Source organism: Magnolia sinica, chromosome 8 (assembly GCF_029962835.1).
Source record: "Magnolia sinica isolate HGM2019 chromosome 8, MsV1, whole genome shotgun sequence".
NCBI lineage: Eukaryota > Viridiplantae > Streptophyta > Magnoliopsida > Magnoliales > Magnoliaceae > Magnolia > Magnolia sinica.
The window spans coordinates 28,171,072-28,192,415 of NC_080580.1; the positions used below are offsets into that span (position 1 = coordinate 28,171,072).

At 38.0% G+C, this 21,344-nt stretch overlaps 1 protein-coding gene across 4 annotated transcripts in view; it reads left to right on the forward strand.

The window, feature by feature from the left end:
• Positions 1–21,344, forward strand: part of LOC131253146 (DNA-directed RNA polymerase III subunit 1) — a 250,463-nt gene that overhangs the window by 195,203 nt on the left and 33,916 nt on the right. For 3 of the 4 annotated variants that reach the window (XM_058253996.1, XM_058253998.1, XM_058253997.1), the window contains 3 exons: positions 5,634–5,837; positions 5,924–6,193; positions 8,054–8,201. In XM_058253996.1, coding sequence (XP_058109979.1) covers positions 5,634–5,837; positions 5,924–6,193; positions 8,054–8,201 — 622 coding nt within the window. The remainder of the gene's footprint in view (positions 1–5,633; positions 5,838–5,923; positions 6,194–8,053; positions 8,202–21,344) is intronic. The other variant, XM_058253999.1, reaches the window with a different exon arrangement.

The following is a 21,344-nucleotide window of genomic DNA, read 5'->3' on the forward strand; positions in this document are numbered from 1 at the left end:
TTGGGAGAAAGAGGAGTGAAAGAGAGGAGAGAGACGAACCAGAGAAGTACCACACGCTTGGACAACAACGATAGCCCAGACACACGTGCGTGTGATCCTGCCTGCACGTGTGTGGGGCCCACGAACCCAAAATCCCCTTCCTTGGGGCTGGTCGGCTAGGGGTGTGCTACAAAACCCTTGAATTTCAGCCTGATCCGATGCACGGTCTGTGCGCGGTGCTCCGCCGAAGTTGCAACCCCCTGCAGGGCCAGATTCCGATAATCTGATGTAGAGAGAAAAGCAGTTGCAATAGAGGGTGAATTTGAAGCGTAGATGATTGTAAGAAGATGTGAATATGGAAGGTAAGAGATGGGGCGATTTGGGATAGGTGTGGCTTCGCGCCACAGTAGTCACCCTTTGAGGAAGGAAGGGTTTCACCCCCAATTGGATTTTCACAACTCAGAAATGCCGAAATTTTATTAATCTTTAATGAGAAAAAAGACTACAAGGGGTGCCTATTTATAACAAAACCCTATACCCTAAAACTCGCGCCATGTGCGCAACCTATTACTTGGAGACGAAGTAATAAAAAATAACTACTAATCAAAGCAATCGAAACCGTCCATGATATTCTTAATAACAATAATAAGCAAAACCCAAAGTACTAGATCAATTAGAATAGTGGGCCACTATCATGAGAACCCATGCTGGGATTCACATGACTATCGGGTCCATTCCAACGAACCAAAACGTAGTCCTCTAACTAGGAGGCTCTCCCTGGACATCGTCATTGATTCAGATTGATGGTGGGGCCCTCCTCCTTGCGTATGTGCATAAGGTGGTCATGCGTGTGCGTGTGATGTTCCCATCAAATATACCATATATAAATTATTTAGTTTATTAAATTGGTAAAAAACATACTTTATAGTTTATACACCTACCTTTCTTAAATCTTATAGACTCGTTATACTTATAAATTATACCTAGATTGGTTCTGTGTTACAGCTCGTGCACGTGGATTTATGAAGCTATCCATTGTGAGTTCATACATCTCTACCTTTTTTTACACACGCCCACACCCTACACACTCACACACCCACCCACACCCCATGGGCACTTGATCCCTAGTTTCAGTGTTAAAATAATTTGTGTACCCCTGAGCCATGGAGCCTTTCCCCTCTACTTGTGAAAGAGTAGCTAATAATAAGTGTCACAAGTCTCAGACTCTACACTATACAATCTACATATATGACATACATAGTGCATTTCAAAATACATATTTGTAAATAAGTTACTTCATTAATAGCATCAAGTTGTCGGCTAAAGTTTAACTCCAACCTTTTTATGACATTCTTCAAACCGATAGTAATCTCATTAGCTTCTTTGTATGTAGTCGTGTATCGGAATTATAGGTTTAAGAAGCAACGTATAAGTTCATTAAAAGACAGAACAATAGAACATATCAATACTATATAAAGAACCGAACCAAAGAAAATAGTAACTAAATGTAATCAATGTAACTTAAGTGTACCTGCCACGTGGAGATCATTGTAAAGTTGTTTATTCCAATGCTTATCTATTAGCTTTCAATAATCCTTGTAGTGTTTACAATCACGTTTAATAGACAACTTTGCTTTGTCTATAGCTTCATAAAGAAAGCCCATCATCGGCCTATTGTAACTTTCCTCTAGTCGAAGAACCTTAATAAGAGGTTTAATTGCTTTCATAAATTTTATGACTTTTTTCCAATACTTGTTGTGTCTTATAATCACACACATCTCCACGGGTGTGCCACTCGTCTTTTGTCCATACTTTGAGTTGATCCATTGCCGAAATGCAATCATCTCGCTAAGTACCCATTTACGATTGTATAAACTCTCCATGACTATAAAATTTATGCCAAATCTAGTCACCCCAGGGCTCAACAACTCTCACCCGCTTGTGAATTTTTTCATAATTGTAATTATTCAATTGTGATTGTAAATATAAGTCGTGATCAAGTTTGCCATTTCAACCAGTATCGACGCATTGCCCTTCTTCCTATTATCCTCAAGGATGAGATCAATGCAGTGTGTTGCACAAGGTCACCAAAATAGATGAGACCTCTCCATAAGAAATTTTCCTGTCGCCTTATATGATGCCTCATTATCAGTGAGAATCTGTACCACATTACTCTCCCAAATTTCTTGCACCATTCTGTCCATCAGGCCAAATATATAATTAGCATTCTTCACTTCATCAGTTGAATCGATGGCTCTAATAAACACTATACCCAAGTGGAAGTAGACTATGAAATTTATCGTACTCAATCTAGTTGGGCCAGTCCAACTATCACACATGATTATGCATCCTCTACTCGCCCATATCCTTCTAAATGATTGTAGATAAGCCCACACTTCATTGTACACTTCATTTGAATACTTTGAATCTATGTCATAAGAACTAGACTCTTTAATCCCGGGTCCTGCATTAGCCACTGCATCCACAAACACCTAAAAGTACGGGCAATCGTCAACATGCAGAGGAATACTATTGTGCAATAACAACTTTACTATTGCCTTTCCAAGATTATATACTATTTGCTTTGACCATAAGTATTTCAATTTCTTTTGTATGCTACTGGCCCTTCTGAATATTGTGTCATCACCAGGAGGTGCCTATGGCTCGTCATCAAGATTGTGAATACGAGGGGCTAGGTTGAGAAGGTTGCGGCTCTTGCTGTCACGTGCTAAAGGCAAGACGTAACCCTACCCTAGCCTTCCAAACAATCCTCTTTTTTTGATGCCCCACTACCACTACCACTCACCTCACCCACTCACCTCACCCACATCACGAACCGAATCATTCCTCCCAAACATTTGACACCACTCCTCGTCGTTACGTTTATATCATAAACTTTCCCGCCTCACAATCATCATCTCCCAATCCAAATCCTCCCCTAACTCAATGCCCTCATCAACAAGGTGCATAGGAATCCCAAACACCTCTATTTTCATTCATCAAGCATAGCCTTTTGCTTTTTCTCCCTCATCGCCATTTTGTTATTGATTTCTTTTAAATTCTACTTCATCTCCTCCCTTACTGCCTAAGGGACACTTGCACACATTGACACTTGACTCTCTTAAATGGCCAAGTGTTATTTTAATCGAGTTATGCCCCCACTCACACTCCTATTGCAAAACTTCCACATAATTTGTTGTCTACTCCCAACCATCATCAACTAAGAAACTAAACATATATTTAAGATAATAATTTTTATAATGCATCATTAACTAATTACAAATTGAATTTGAAAATTTGAAACAATAAAAAAAACAATAATAAATTTTGCTACCCACGGACCCGAGTTTGATTCCCCTCCCTAGGATTACTCGATGCACTTGGTTTGTGGGTGATTGCGTGCATCGGCAGGGATTAGTCCTACCTTAAAAAGAGGTGGGGAAACCCTGTCATCATTAAAAAAACAATTGTAAAAATCAAACAAAATTTTGATTTTCCCCAACAATAACCAAATTGCTAATCAGATCTGGTGTAAATCTAATATAAAATACTCCCCCTAAACCCCCATGCATCACATTTCAACATAATTTTTTTTTTTTTTAAATTATGAACTAAAAAAATTTGAAATTGAAGAAAAATAAGTATATTATTCGAAAAGAAACTACAAAACACTTCAGATCTGGTATAGATCTTTTAAAAAAATTAGCCCCCAAAGCAATATATTTGAAAAGAAAAGAATATAATTTTAGGAATTTCTAGAAATTTGGACAGAAATTTCCCAAATGAAAAAAAAATATTCTTTTTCCGATCAGATCTATTTTAGATCTATTCGGAATTGCCTCCCCATCACAGATCTATGCTCATATTCAAAGAGAAAAAAATGGTTTTCGAAAATTACAAAAAAAAAAACCCCACAAAAATGCACAAATCAATCTCCAAATCTAGTAGGTTTTGGTAGATCTAGGCATGTAATGACATTTTTTATGGATTTGAACAAAGATCAACAATTTTTTATCCTTCAAATCCGATGAAAATTGTTGTTTAGATCCTCCAAATAGCTGTAAATGACGTCGAAAATCCCTATACTATGATGTATTGAAGTGATTTGAAGCAAAGGAGAATATGAAGGAGAGATCGAAAAAGGGGGAAAAAGACCTAATTGTAGTTTTTTTTTTTTACCCATATTAGTCTAGCCGATACAGGTACAAAATATCAGTACTGATATGGGGCATATCGGCCGATATGCCTCGATATGAGGTTGATTTTTCGTATTCAGCCGATGCGAACCTGTTTCGTGTGTTTTATCTAGTCAGTATGGATACGATACGGTCATACCGGTTTTTTAATCTATGTTTATGATGCTTACATGTGTTTACTATGCTTTACAATACTTAAATCGTTCCACTAAAACATGTGTTTATGGTGCTTAAACTAGTCCACTTGGAGATGTGTTTATTATGCTTAAATCAGTCCATTTAGATGTGTGATAATGATGCTAAGATCAGCCCTCTGGAACATGTGTTTATGATGCTTAAAAAGTCCACTTAGACATGTGTTTACGATACTTAAACCAGTCTACTTGGACATGCATTGATGCTTAAATCAGTCCATTAGAATGTGTTTATGATGCTTACACCAGTCCCACTTGGACATGTGTTTATGATGCTTAAATCGATCTACTTGGATGTGTGGTAATGATGTTAAGATCGACCAACTAGAACATGTGTTTATGATGCTTAAATAGTCCACTAGAACATGAGTTTATGATTTATGATGCTTAAATCATTCTATTTGGCTGTGTGGTAACGATGCTAAGATCAGCTCACTAGAGCATGTCTTTATAATGTTATCCTATATATATATATATATATATATATATATATATATATATATATATAGGCATTGCAGCCAGTATCAGCCAAATCGATAGGATACGATACAACCATTTCCTAGTTGGGCCCACTGGTGCATTGGGTGGGCTTGGATGTGCTTGCTGACACGTTTGGAGGGCATCGTTGGGCCTGGATAGATCTTCCGGATGATTTAAAGGACCGGTTGAACTCCTTGTGCCGTTTGATGGGACTGGCTGAGATGCCCCAACAATCCTGTAGGGTAATGAGGCGCTGCAGTTGCTAGTGGTAAAGGGCCAATCTTCTTTGGCAGTTCTAATGGCTATTCTAGATCTGACTAGCAACAAAAAAGGGACCCCATTATTTGTTGGCTGTTACCTGTGGCACTAGTAGCACCATCATTAGCCACCAGAAGTGCTGCCAACTATGCAATTTTGGAAAAGAGGAGGAGAAAACGTAAGGGGGAGGGACGGAGGATTTGATGATCTGTCAAGTCCAATGTTAAATAAAATTCGAATGATACATGATTATCAACAATATCTTCTTGAGCATGGTGTGGTAGAGTAACTTTCCTTCTTTAACAATCGATGAATGACTTTAGAACTTCATTCGTTCCTTCTGCTGGTTGGCCTTGTTGTGCTACTAGTTCTAATTATCTGCATTTTATCCTCCTGATAATGATAATGGAAGAATGCTGACTTGCACTTTTTGCTGTTTAATTTGTTCTGGATGACAAGTTACAAGTTAATGTTGGATCTGTTCTGCGCCTCAATCTGTTAGATTGAATTATTGTGATTGCTACAGGTGAAAACAGCTGAAACTGGATACATGTCTCGCAGATTGATGAAATCCTTGGAGGATCTATCAACTTATTATGACGAGACAGTGCGTAATTCTAGTGGTGGAATAGTTCAGCTTCTTTATGGAGATGATGGCATGGATCCAGCAGCTATGGAAGGAAAGGAAGGCATGCCCTTGAATTTGGATCGGCTGTTCATGAAGACAAAGGTTTGTGTGCTTTCAAATTCATCTAGTATGATGAACACGGTTAGAAGAAGCAGCTAATCATGCACAGATTCTTATCCATTTCACAGGCTACATTTCCTGCAACTAGAGCACATACTTCCTTGTCTCCTTCAGAAATTTTTAAAGCAGCAGATGACAGACTTTCAAAACATGATGTGACCCCTGAAGGTGGTTGCTCTGCTGCCTTTAAAGAGTCACTCTCAGATTTTCTTAAGAAAAGTGTTGTTGCATTAAGGAAAACTAGGAGGGAGCTGGGACTGGATGAGGATAAAGTAGGGGAGCATGTTCTGGAAAATGTAGCGGCAAATATATCCGGTATCACCTCCCAACAGCTGCAGGTAATTTTAGTATTCCACCTGGACAATATTTTTCTTTCCAAGATGTTGATTTTCCTTGTGCATGTCTACACTTGTTCAAAGTACATGCTGTTTACACTTTTTAAGTACAGTAATAGTATGCACTTGCACTTCTTGCTACATGCTTCTGGATCTCTCCAGGTAATTGTTTTCAACTGTCCTTTTGTTTTTCATTCTGCTATAGGTGCATAAAAAATGCACTTTGGCCGATGAAAAGCATTTCTTCATTACTTCTCTTGGAAAGAACTTCGCACAAGAAATGGCCCAAATGGGTTTTGTGCCTGAATGTTTAGAAACACGTAAAGAAGGGGAGGTGTATTTTCAAGTTCGGGTGTCTGTAGCTTTGTCAAATTTAAATTTAGAATGGAGGATAGTCAAGGAAAAACATGTTTAGAGAGTGTGAAGGAAAAAAACTATGTAGAATTTGAAAATAAATTGAACAGAGTGTGAAGGAAAGAAACTATGTAGAATTTGAAAATAAATTGAACAGAGTGCTCTCACATATTTTTTTAAACGAAGTAGGTAATGATGACTATAGAATAGTAGAAACTGCACAATCATGTATAATACAATCCTATCCCTTAAAAAGCATAATGGATTGATGGAGGACAATTAACCACTTGCTCTAAAAGCTCGAACCAATAAATCATGGCGAATTAATCCCTTTATCTCATAGCCCAGGCCCCACACCGCCCACCCCGAGTGTGTCCCCGCAACCCACATGCTACCCCACTTAAGCCCAGTATGAAAATGACCCTGCATTAATCACCCCGGTGAGGAGTCTCAAACACGAGACCTCCCACTCCGATACCATTTTGATGCAGGACAATTAACCACTTACTCTAAAAGCTCGAACTGATAGAGCGTGACGAATTAATCCCTTTATCTTATAGCCCAGGCCCCACATCGCATGTGTTAAGATCTCGGCCGAACCCCCCTCATGGGCCCCACTTCACATAGGTTTCGCTTCACATGGGTGGGGCCCGCCTCACATGGGCTGCCCACCCCGAGTGTGTCCCTGCATCCCACGGGCTACCCCACTCGAGCCCGATGTGAAAATGCCCCTATGTTATGGATCCTTCAGGAAGTTGGAGCACCACGACATTGAATTCTAAAGCTGCTAGCTAGTTAGAATCTATGGTGAATTGAACTAATTGGGCTACGTGACCAACCTTTGAATATTTTTGGAGTAATATTTTAACATGATTTTTGTATTTATGAGTCTTCACAAGTCTGTGTTGTAGTCATATACTAGATATTGGTGTTTTCAGGATGGGTATCCATACCCAATTCCTTCTAGTCTGGATATCCATGTTCCGGTACCATTTGCTAGGAGAATGCAAAAGCCTGAAGTGATTTGAATTGTGAATGAGGAAGGATCATATTTTTCATGTATATAAAATAGGTTCGAATGAGGCCTCCATGGAAATAGTAGTACAACATACTTCCTAGCCTCTATGACCTTGATAGAAAATTAATTAGATGAAGTTATCTTATGCTGCGTATGTTCCTAACATGTTAGTACAAACATCTCTTTAATAATTGTTCATTCCGAGTGTTGATATATGCTACCCTAATCTTTTTCTTTTTCGTTTTCTTTTATTTTTTTAATATTCGAGTTTGTTCAAGAAGCTCCGCTAGTGGGAGTTTTGCACTCTCATTGCCGGTTCCAAGCTTTGATAAAGGAGGGTGGTTGTGTCAGGTTGGCAGCCAGTGTCAAACTTTGACCATATCTTTTTTAGATGAGGCTTAGATGATGATGATGATAATTCAAGTTTGTTCAGAAGTTTGCTGATGTGGTCTGCTCTTAAAATTAGATTCTTTTACTTTCATTTATTGTAGGTTTTCCTGGAAACATGTATACATCGTTACCATTTAAAAAGATTAGAAGCCGGAGCTGCAATTGGAGCCATTGGAGCTCAAAGTATAGGAGAACCTGGGACACAAATGACATTGAAAACCTTCCACTTTGCTGGAGTTGCTAGCATGAGTATCCTCTATTGAAACTTTTCTTATTATATACTATTGTCCTTGCCAATACTCAAGTTTTGAAATTTGAAAGCAAAAATGTTCATCTGTTTTGTGAAAATGAAGTTAAATTATCTTCACATATCCATCACTTTAGATCCTCATGAGATGCATTCTAATATGTCATACTAGTATGGATGGACCATAACCAGAATCATGGCTGAAGTTTTTTTTTTTTTTTTTTTACATGGGAGTCCAGGAGACCATGGATGGATTGAGCCCTATAAATATCTTTGATATGACAATTGTAACCTTTTAGTTTACACCTACAAGCAGACAATTTATCACATGAAACACAACGACAGACAGGATTCAAATGAAAGAAGGCTCAAGTTTGTTGAGTAGGTTCCTCCAACTTTGGAGATTTGGCAGCATCACTGATGCAGGGCATCCCAATCATCCAGTGGGAGACCACTAGGTGATTCTGCTGCTAGTTGATTGAAGGTTAGGCCATTGAAATGTGGATTAGGCACAGTTTAGGCCCATCCAAAGTTCCTAGTCAAAGGTCTAGCAAATGGAAACCAATTGAAGATCTTGACCATCTGATCATCGAAAATGATGATTTAAACCATGTCAGTCAGTCTATGTTGGTCTGAATAAGTCTGTGGTCTGCTGATCTGGATCCTTTCGTTGGTATGAGATTGGACTGTGGGAATAACAGGTCCAATCAGAATACCCAAATTGGCAATTGGCTGGATTATGGAGCCCACAAGTCCAATCGCAATTCTTTCGGGCCTTACACAAACTTTATACACATTTGGAGACTCTAAGAGCCAAGCAGTTTTATATAAATAGAATAGTTGAGTAGATTCAGACTCTTAATTAAGGTTTCATTATTTACTTGTTATACATTATTAAAAGCCTTTATAGGATTAGTCTGAGTATGTTTAGGAGAGGATAGGTGATCCCAGAGGTTTAGCTTCTTGGTTTTTGCATTAAATATTTAAGCAAGAGGGTTTTGTCCTTGACCTTTTACATTAATTATTGATCTTTTTTAAAAGGCTGTAAACTTTACACATGTATGGTTTTCAATATGCCATGATGAATGAAATATATTTTATTATGAGTTTCTTTAAAGCATGTGCTGCTCTAGCATTAGTTGCTCTAATTTTATTAATCATCATTCTCTCTCTCTCTCTCTCTCTCTCTCTCTCTCTCTCTCTAATTGAACAAAATACATGACTGTCTGGTATTGACTTCCACAATCCATTATTTAGGCATTTTATTCAATCATGTGGCAATAATAAAGGATTTTGGAGCAGGCCTTCTGGATCATTGTTGTCAAATGTGATCGCATATGCACATATGCGCATACTGTTGATCAAATCGCATATGCCATGATGGCATATGCGATCCTGGCAAGTATGCCATGGCATACTTTTATATGCGACCAATATGCGATTGCATATGCGAGCATGCGATCGCATATTTCCCAATAGCCAAGTGCAGAAGAAATTTTTTTTATTTTTTATTTTTCAATTTGGAGAACTTTTGCCTATAAATAGGTACTCATAGCCCCTCCATTTTCACTATTTTTTACTCCAAAGCTCTAAATCTCTTACTCTCTCTCTTACTCTAATCTCTCTACAATTATTTCAATTATGTTTATTTTTTGTATTTTATAATTATGCTTATTTTTGTAAATTAAGTTGTAAGTTATAACTTGTAAATTGTTTCAAGTTATCCATTTATCAGTAAAATTTCTTTGTTTGAAGTTTATAATAATTAGTTATCTTTTAATGTAGCTTGTTAATTATTTTGTTAAAATTAATATAAGTAATTAAATATATCACTTAATGAAACACTCAAACTATAATGAAATAAGCAAAATAACCTAATCCAATCATGTGTACTAATTAGACAAGTTTCTCCTTTTTGTTTTTTAGAATTTTTTTATTGTTTCCTTTTTTTTTTCAAATTTTTATTATTTAAAAAAAAATGCCATGGCATATGCTGATTGCATGTGATCGCATATGCGATTTAACAACATTGTTTTGGATCCTTCAATTTATGTTCAAATCTTTCAAACTGCTGGATCAGTTTTAGTATCAAAGCATGTTTGCCCTTGGGGCTTTTGTTATTTTTTTCTTCCTTCCCTAGATTTCCCCTTAATCTGCCCAATTCTTCCTAAACCCTAACCCTACTAATTCCAGTTTTCTCCAAATTCCTCAAATCTGGACCTTAGGTTTTTCTCCATTTTTTCCCAATTTGGATCCCAAATCCCTGAACCTACCCGTAATCTCCAATTTTCTCATAATTTCCTAATTCATGTACTTCAAAATTTCCCATGAATCAGACCCTAACTTCACCCAAAATGCTATCAGTTCATTCCCCTTACCAAAACACTAGTTTAAATCCCTACATCCTAAAACATGACCCTTAACCCGAACTCACTTCAAACATCTACGTCAGAGAACAATTTGCATTCCTGCCCTCAACCATGAGCCCTTATTGATCCCAAAAGCCCAAATTCACATAAGATCCAAATCACAGTCCCTATTTCAATCGCTAAACCCGAGCTGTCCCTAAAATTCCAATTCGTAGCCCTTCAAACCTGCCCTCAGGTTATCAACTCAAATCTGCACAATCCAGTCATAAATATAGATAGGCCCCAATTTAGCTCAATTCTACAGACCAGCAAGTGTACCTGTGTAGTGCCAGTTAATAACCAAATCTATTTCTCTTTCCCAAATATATCCACAGGTATAACCTAATATCTTCTCCTAATCTGTTCATATATCTAACCCCGAACCCTTTCAACCCAAACGCTGCATCCAAGGTATTCCGTAACGGTAACGGTGACCATAATGGCCACCACCGTTACTGTTAGGATACGGGCTGTAATGGTTGATGAAGCCCGTCTAACGGGTGTTACTGTCTGTTTTTTTATTTTTTTAAAAAAAAAACCCTGAAAAACCTGTATTGGCCTTGTAACAGACTGTTACGGGGTCATTACGGCCTTTACGGGGGGTGTAACGGGTCGCCAGGTGGCTGTAACGTCCGTTATGGATCATTTTTTTCCATAACTGTCGTTAAAGCCGTTACAACCCCATAACATGTAATGATTGGCACTGTTACCTTTACTTTACAACCTGTACAGCTGTAATGGTTGTTACGGCTAGGGTGTCAATGGGCCAGATTAAGGCTGGGCTAAGCTTTGTCCAAGCCCGACTTAAAATTTTCAACTTAATCCCAAATCTGGCTCAGGCCTGCGATGGACCAAAATAAACCAGCTCGGAATGTTAAAACCGGGGCCCTGGCCTGAGCCCAAGCCCGAAATGAAATCCCAGATTTCAAAATAGAAAGTCTCCTCTTCCAATTCCTCATCTCTCCTGTTGACATTCTCTGATCCTAAGCAGTTTTTGAATAGAAGTATGACAGTTTTTCTTTTTTCCATATATGAATAACCAAGATAGAATCCAATATATATATAAGGAAAAATAAGAAAAAGAAATCCACTTCTTCATACTTACAGTGTACATATGGTATCGTTTCCTGAGGATCCACAAGAAGCATCAATAATGAGAAGAAGAACATGACTTTTACTGTGGTTGTGACCAGAAACGTCTTACTGTAGCTGTTTCTCTGTTATAGAAAATCACATAGAGAGAGAGAGAGAGAGAGAGAGAGAGAGAGAGAGAGAGAGAGAGATGGATTAATGGTTTTAATTTTGAAAAGAAGGAAAGAGGAGATTGGCAAGGAGGGAAATTTTTTATTGTAAAATTTAAAGCTTTTAAAATGGTCATGGGCTAGGCCGGGCGAACAGGCTTTTGACTAATAAGTTGAAGCTCGGTCTGTTTCAGAAACAAGCTCCACTTTGAAGCCCAGCCCTTGGGCCTGCAATGCCAGCCTAAGCTCGGCCCAAGATGGGCCAGGATCTTTATCTCCAGTTTAGCGATGCCGATAACACTGGTAGCGATACCGATAACGCTAGTAGTGTCAGAAATTCCAAGTATTAGCAATGTATCGCTAAGTATCGCCAACATATCAATATTGCTAATGTAATCACCAATATTTTCAACTATGTAAAATCTAGGTGTCGCCTGTATTGCTAATGCATCAGTATTGCCAATGTATCGCCAATATTTTCAACTATGAAAATTCTTGGTAATGCTTGTATCATAAGTGTATCGACGATATTTTAATAATAAATTTTCATTTCAATTTTTTGTTTTCATAGGCACATGGTTGTATGTAGTGTTCAATTTGCCATTGATAATATTGATAATATCTCGATATTATCGATATCGCAACACGCGCGATATTGAAACCACAATCTTTTGTTTCCTTTCCAATTGTTGTTGATTTCTTGGTGAAATATCACGTGTTGTTGATATTTTGCAATATCGATGGATGTTTGGATGGAAGGTTGGATGGTTAAATAGGCCAAATGGGATGGTTGGATTGATTTCTAACACAACACATACTTTCAAGGCCCCATTAAATGGAAACTTGTTATGTATGCTTTCTTTTTACATTTTTTTTTTTTTTTTTTAAATTTCTAAATTTGCAAATATGTACATTTTAACATCTCCTGAAGTTTCGTTGAAAATTCCACTGTTTTTTTCCCATGTTTCCCTGCATTTCCGGCTATCAACAATATTACCGGCAATATCGATATTGTTTTCGAATCCCTGGCCAGCGAAACTTGTAGCGATACCGATACTTCGAACACTAGTTATGGCACACCATGCCTGCATCCAATGTCCTTAAAATCTGCACAAAATCTGTCCACAAGCATATCATCAGGTGCAGTTGGGAGTTTACCCTAAAGCAAAAGCCAGATGCATTGTTTAACGGATATAAAGCACATCTTATAGCTAAAGGATTCACCAAATAGTATGGGGTGGACTTTCAAGAGATGTTTGCCATTGCATTAGTTGGATGAACAAAAAAGCATCATCCATGGTGACCTAGAAGTGTACATGGATCTCCATCCAGGTGTCTACCTAGAAAATGACAAAGGAAAGGTGTTTGACAAACAGTAGGGGTTCTAAAGCAATCTCCATGGGTGAGATTTGAGAAGTTCAGTGCAACAGTGGTTTAGTTCGGCTTCTAGTAGGGTGCTTCTGATTGTTCAATATTTATTAAGAATAGGGTTGCTCTAACCATCATTGTTGTATATGTTGATGATATTGTCCTTAAAGGTAGTAGTGATGAAGAAACTCAGAAAATCGAATCATACTTGTAGGAGGCATTTGATATTGAAGATTTGGGTCCATTGCATATTTCTTTAGGATTGAAGTTGCTCGATACAAATGTTGTATATTCATCTCCCAAAGGAAGTATATCCTTCACCTTTTTAATGATTTGTATGTTTTAGCCTGTTGAATCACCTAATGTAGTTAATTATCATCTTCATTGAAGATATGTAGAAAAAAGGAAGCAAAAAGAAGAGAGAAAGAAGAAAATTTCAGAGAAGAAAAGCGGAGATTGGGTTTGCACATTGTCATAAAAATAAAAATAAAAAATGACAAAACTACTCTTAAAATACAAATATTACTACGTCTAACATCTCACAATACCAAAAGGACAGCAACAAGTGGTTGTAGGCCCATAACCATATCCAGGTGGGACATAGGCTCATACCCATAATCATTAACATCTCCCTCAAGCTGGAGCATAGATGTCTTGCATGTCCAACTTGGAAACAAGTTTGTCGAACTGTGACTTTCCAAGAGCCTTGGTGAATAAATATGCGATTTGATCATGAGATGAAATATAAGGTGTATGGATTTGGCCACCCCACTCGAGCTTAGTGTGAAAATGCACCTGTAATAATCACTCCCGGTGATTATCCTCGAACACGAGACGTCCCACTCTGATACCACTTCTGATGTAGGACAACTAATTACTTACTCTAAAAGCTTGAACTGATAGAGCTTGGCGAATCAATCCCTTTTATCTCATAGCCCAGGCCAGGCTCTCGGCCAAACCCCCCCGTGTGCCTCACTTCACAGGTCTTGCCTCACACGAGCCACCCGCCTGACACGGGACGCCCACCTCGAGTGTGCCCTCGCTTCACACAAGCCACCCCACTTGAGCTCAGTGTGAGAATGCCCCTACATTAGAATCCCAATTCTTTGAGAAGACATTTCAACCATATAAGTTCACAAGTTATACCATTGACCTATATTCAACTTTAACACTTGATCTAGCTACCATATTTCATTTCGTACTTTTTTGAGTAACCACAATATCGCCTAAGAAGGTGCAATAATCCGTCGTCGACATTCTATCATATTTCGACCCTGCATAATCTACATTTGAATAACTGGCTACTTGAAGATGACTATGAGCTTTGTATAAGATACCCTTCCTAGGTGAACATCTCAAATACCCAAGGATCCTCATAGCCACTACTAGATGTGATGTCATCGTACTTTGCATGAAGTAACTCGCATGCTAACTGAGAAGGTAATATCAGGCATGGTGAGGGTCAAATAGATGAGCTTGCCAACAAGTCTCCCATACATACTAGGTTCTTCTAACCATCGTTCAATGTATCTCCAATATTATCGAAATATCCCCGATATGATCTCTATTTCCAGCTCAGCGATACCGATAACACTGGTAGCAATACTGATAATATAGATAGTATCGAAAATTCCAGGTATCAGCGATGTATTGCTAAGTATCACCAATATATTGATATCGCTAATGTGTCAATATCACCAATGGATCATCAATTTTTTCAATTGTGTAAATTCCAGGTGTCACTTGTATTGCCAATGTATTGATATCGCCAATATTTTTGACAATGTAAATTCTAAGTGTTGCTTGTATTGCCAGTATATCAGTGATATTTCGATAATATCGCCAATGTATCGATGTCACTAAAAATCTATTTATTAAAAAGTTTTCCCTTTCAATTTTTTTATGGGCACATGGTTGCATACAGTGTTCAATTTGTCAACAATAATATTTGATAATATTGTAATATTATCATTATTACAACATGGGCGATAATATATCGAGACCACAATTTTTCGTTTCCTTTCTAGTTGTCGACGATTTTTTGACGAAATATCGTGTTGTCAATATTCTGAAAAGAATCGATGGATGTTTGGATGGAAGGTTAGATTCATAGACGGGATGATTGGATTGATTTCTCACGACAACACATGCTTTTAAGTCCCCATTAAATGGAAACCTATTATGTATGTATTCTTTATGTAAATTTTTTATTCCTAAATATGCAAATATGTGTATTTTAACATCTCCTGAAGTTTCATTGAAAAATTCCACCGTTTCCTCATGTTTCCCCTACACTTCTGGTTATCAATGACATTATTGACGATATCTATATTGTTTCCATATCCCTAGTGACTGAAACTTCTAGCGATACCGATATTGTGAACACTGCTTCTAACAATTCTCCTTCATCAGGTTCAAGTTTGAGATAAGTGTCCATTGGTGTATCACTTGGTTTGGCACCCAACATCCCCGTCTCTTCTAACACGTCACAAACATATCTTCTCTGACATAGTTTGATTCCACTCTCAATCTTACCACTTTAATGCCCAAAAAATATTGAAGAAGACATTTGAAACTGCATTTGAAGATCTGACTTCAGCTTTTTAATACCCTCCAAGTCATTACCAATCAGAAATAGTCTTCGTATCGATATCGATAGATGTATTGCACCCTTGGGATACGGAAATATATTGGTTATCACATGGGAAATATTGAATGTATCGCATAATGTTTTGCTATTTTTAGGAAACATTGGGAACTTGGTTGAATGTTTCAATAAAACTTCAGGAAATGTTAAAAAAGCCGTCATTAGACACTTAGAAATAAAAATTCATGGATCAGGTGGACCCCACCATGATTTTTATAAGAAATTCACCTCGACCACCAAGTGTTTCACCCATGTTAGGCCCAAGGCCCAAAAATCAGCCCTATCCATGGTTCAAGTGGACCACACAATTGGAAATAGTTTACAAGGAAACACTCACCCTCTAAACTCTTTCCATTCGTGTGGCCCACTTGAAATACATTTGGGCTTATTTTTGGGCCCCATGCCTAAATTTTGTTGTTGCATCTAATGGTTGGAGTGGATTTCATATAAACATCACAGTGGGCTCTATACTGATCAAGCTCACGGGTGGATGTCCGTCCAAGTCCAAATTGTTTCCTTTGATATGGCTCACCAGAATCATAAGTTAGCTTGATTTTTCAGCCCTGGCCCTAACTCGAGATTGCACATCTAATGGTCAGAATGGATATCACATACACATTAAGGCGGGCCCCATAAAAGATGATGGGTCCCATACCTTACATATATACATATATGTATGTATGTATATGTGTGTGTGTGTGTGTGAATGCTCACTTTTGCACTAGTTCTCACTAGTTCTCATTAGAACTTTTTGAGAACTCATCTCCCGTGATATGAACCCAAAATCCGAACGGTCCACGTGATGCAACACCCCATCAAACCACTAGGGCCCAACTGTTACTCTGATCCAAAACTTTGGTGGGCCATGGCAAAAGGAAACGGTTCCCTCCCTTGATTTGCCTCTCTTGGTTACAACCCACCAGAATTTTGGATTAGGGTGAAAGTTAGGCCCTCGGGGTTTTAGAGGGTGCTGGATCACATGGACCGTTCAGATTTTCCTCCCATGACACATGTGCAAAGGTGCACGGGTGAGCATGCCCGCCCCCCGCTGTCTCTCTTTGTGTGTGTGTGTCACCTTTTGAACAGTTGCCAGAGGGATGCGCACCCTTAATTTTTCACAGAGCCTAATGATGTTGTGTGAAATCAACTCCTACCATTAGATGTGTAAACTCATGTTAGGCCTAGGGCAAAAAAATCATGCGGACCTATGAGTCAGGTGGGCCACACCCAAAAAAAAAAACAGTTTGGAGTGTCGTCAACCCCTGATTTTACAAGGCCCATCATGATGATTATGTAAAATCCACTCCAACAATTAGATGTCGCAATAAAATTTAGGCAAGGAGCCTAAAAATCTGGGCAATCTTGTGGTCCACCAGAACTACGAATAGGGCTGATTTTTTTCCCTAGGATGAACATGGGGTGACACACTAGTGGTCAAGGTGGATTTTGCATAAGCATCATGTTGGGAACCATTTTTTAAATACCATGGATGAACAACACACCACCTGTAGCTTTTCATTTTGAAAAAAATTGGGTTGCATGCCTAGAACCATAGAACAGAGAGAGAGAGAGAGAGAGAGAGAGAGAGAGAGAGAGAGAGAGAGAGAGACGTAGCAGAGGGAAGAGGAGAAGGAGAGAGAAGAGGAAAAAGAGACCGAGAGAGACATATGATGGTATGGACGTTGTAGTGAAGTATGTGTTTTTTTTTTTTTTTTAAATTCTTTTTTTTTTATATAGATAAACCAAATTTCTCTCTCTCTCTTGACATCATCAATACATGCTAATTTATCGACAATATATCGCATTGTATCAACGATATAATGCAATATATCATCGACCCTAAGAAATCAGAGTACTTCCCAAGGGTTTCGTATCGCCGAGGTGCGATACCGAAAATATTGGCCGATATTATCGATGTCACAGACACTGGCAGACACTATGATACCTTCCACATACAAAGCAACTTTCATGTATCCAGAGTTCGTGTGCTTTAAGAAAATCAAGTGATCTATTACACTTTTTCTTATCCATACGACAACCACATTATTGAACTTCTCAAACTAGGCTTGTGGTGATTGTTTTAATCCATATATTGACTTCAACCTCTATATTTTAGACAACTTCCCCGGAGCAACATACCCATGAGGTTGTTCAATGTAGACTTTTTCTTGTAGATCTCCATGCAAGAGAACATTCTTCACATCTAGCTGAAGGAAAGTGATGCAGGACACATGATTTAATGCTAGCATGCAATGTGGAGATTATGAAAGAGTCCATAAAGTAATTCAATTAACAAAAGGTGTTAATCTACCAAGTAATTAAGAGTAAACAATAGGCAATAAAATCTGATTTTAACATAAATCACATGCCCGCATGCTAAGTGATCACATAAATCAATTAAAACTAGACCCGATGGAAGGATAGAACTTCCAATTTAGCATAGGCACGTTCTACACTCAAGGGACATAGTTGTAGGTTTCATGATTAGGGTTAGGAAGGGGAAAATCTGAAATTTGGAAAATTAAGGTTCATGGGAATTCGGAATTTTAGAATTAGGGTTTTTAGAAATTGGGGAAAATATGAATTGGGGATCTAGGGTTTAGAGTAGGGTTATGGATAAGAAATCAATGGGTTTTTATGGGGGAATAAAGGGAAATCAAAGGATTGAGCGGTTGTCCATGCAGTTAGCTTAGGGGCTCATACGTGTGGGTCATTGGCTAGGTTTTTTGGGTCCTCAATGGTTGATTTCGGTTGGAGTTGAAGTTGGATGATAAGAAGTTGAAGAAAAATATGATTTGGATGGTCTTAGATAGGAATGAAAGAAAATAGATAAAATTTTTGGAAAAATACCTCTTTTGGATAGAAAGGAAGAGAGAAAGAAGATGATTGATGGAGACCTCGCACCTCCGTTGAATGGGGAATGGAATTACACTACACCCAAGCTCCAAATCACATTGAGTATTCTTCAAATCGCATGAAGAGAAGAAAACCCAGAGCTTTTTTTTTTTCAAAATAGTGTCATTAGGGCTTCACACGCCCATCTTTCTCTTTTATAGTCTCAGAAAAGACCTTTTACAAAAAGATGCTCTCAAATAAGATTCTCAACATAAAGACGTTTAATAAATTAAAAGTTGTTCCTAACTCCTTAATCTCAACACAAATATACGGTATACCAAAAATAATGAAGCATGTAAACAATCTAAACAATTAAACTATTTCGTGGCCTATGGGGGTCCACGATCAAAATGTCCGATGATGATGATCCAACAATCTCATGTATCGATTAAGCTCCTATATGCAGCCCACGTGCATCTTCCCAGTGTAGGGTCTTCAAAGATGCATGTACATGCACGTGGGGTCTTCAATGTAGCTAGGAATGTGAATTGGGCCAAGTGGACCCCATGTAATGGCCGTTTAACCATGACGAGACTGGCTCAGCCCTCCTCCTCTGGTATGGTGCTCGGATGTCCTCATCAGAAAGGCTAATCATGATTTGTAGTTAATGATATAACAACCCAAACTAAATTAAGCTTAGCCACCGGTGAAAACGTATCCAGATGGTCTACTCCATAAATCTAAGTATACCCCTTGGCAACCAACTTAGCTTTATAATGATCTATTGACCCATTAGGCATGAACATAACTGTGTAGACCCACTTACACTTGACTAGAGTCTTACTCGAACAAAGATCTATCGTCTTCCAGGTATCATTGGAGTACATGGCTTCCATCTTTTCATCCATAGCTCTTTTCCAAATTTCATCCAACAATGCCTCTTAGATTGACTTAGGAATGGATATAGCAGACAAGGTAAGGGCCAATTTACGATAATTTGTGGAAAATGGGTAAAGGTGACAAAATTAGAGATAGAATGAGTAATGCAAGAGCGTTTACCTTTCTAGGCCGCAATAAGAAGTTCATTAACAACCTCAGGAGGCTTAGAGAGGCTGAGAACCTTAGGAAGTGCAGTAGCCAATTGAGGGGACTGAAGAGGAATAGTATGCAATGCCTGGTCTTTTCTCCTTTTTTATAATAAGTTTGCATGAAATCCTTCTAAGGTGGTGGTTGCATCTCAACATAAGATTTTGAAGGAATTACACTTGGTAAGGTAGCTTTCACAGATGTGGCTTCGACAGTATGCTCATTTTGAATGTAGAATGGAAAATTTTCAAAAAAGATGACATCATTAGTCACAAAATGCTTCTTAAGAGTGGGGAATTAATAGCAATAACCCTTTTGAGTATGAGAATATCTTAGGAAAATACACTTGGCTAAACAAGGCAAAAGTTTATCACAACTTGACCCACATATATGAGCAAAGCAAAGCCAAACACTTGGAGGGATAGAGAGAATGATGTTTTACCATCTAAAATCAAAGACGGCATCCTATTGATCAAATGACATGCAATAATAACTACGTCACCCTAAAAGATCTACAAGACATTCATTTCTAGCAATGAGCCTCAAGTAACTTCCACCGGATGTCTAGTCTTCCACTTAGCCACCCTACTAGGCTAATTAAGCTAAGTCTCCTCATCAGATGACAAATCTATGTCCAATGTTCATACTATCGGTATCATTACATGTATCGTTGGTTGGGAATACAAAAACACGTCGATATTGCTAATATTATTGCTAATACCTGGAAATGTATCTCTGAGTGAGGGAAACATTGGAGAAACATGAGGAAATGGTGGAATTTCTCAATGAAACTTCAGGAAATGCTAAAATACACATATTTGCATGTTTAGGAATCAAATAATTGTAAAAAAGATGCATAGATGATAAGTTTCTTTTTAATTGGGGTTTAAAAAGCATGTAACGCCAACTCAGGGAAATAGTAGAGAAACATGGGGGAATGGTGGAATTTTCAACGATACTACAGGAGATGCTAAAATACACATTTACATATTTAAGAATCAAATAATAGCAAAAAAGACGCATATTTGCATATTTACGAATCAAATAATAAGTTTCCCTTTAATTGGGCCTAAAAGCATGAATCGTTAACACAGGGAGATGTTGAGGAAACATGGGGAAAATGGTGGATCCATCCATCCATGCATACACATACACAGTGTTTTAAATATTGACGATATTAGCTGATATATCCCACGATATATCTTGTATCCCACCTGTGCGATACGAAACACACAGGTAGTGCCGATATATCCCACCTATTCAATCCAGTGAGCATCTTCGATTTTCGATCCATGTTTTTTGTTGTAATCATGTTAAACTAGTGTCAAATGGTTACAAATCTATGATTCTTCATATTTTTCATGAAAAATCATGGATTTGGAACTTTGATTTCGAGATTTAAAGGAGATGGGTCAAGTTACGGAAATTTGAGAAAAATCGAAATTTCTCAATTTCTCGCAAATCAGTTGCAATCTTTATATCCAAACACAAAATTAAACATGTATGTAACCTAATCTAGGGATTCGTATTTTTCTTTTGAATGTATTGCTTCTCTTTCCG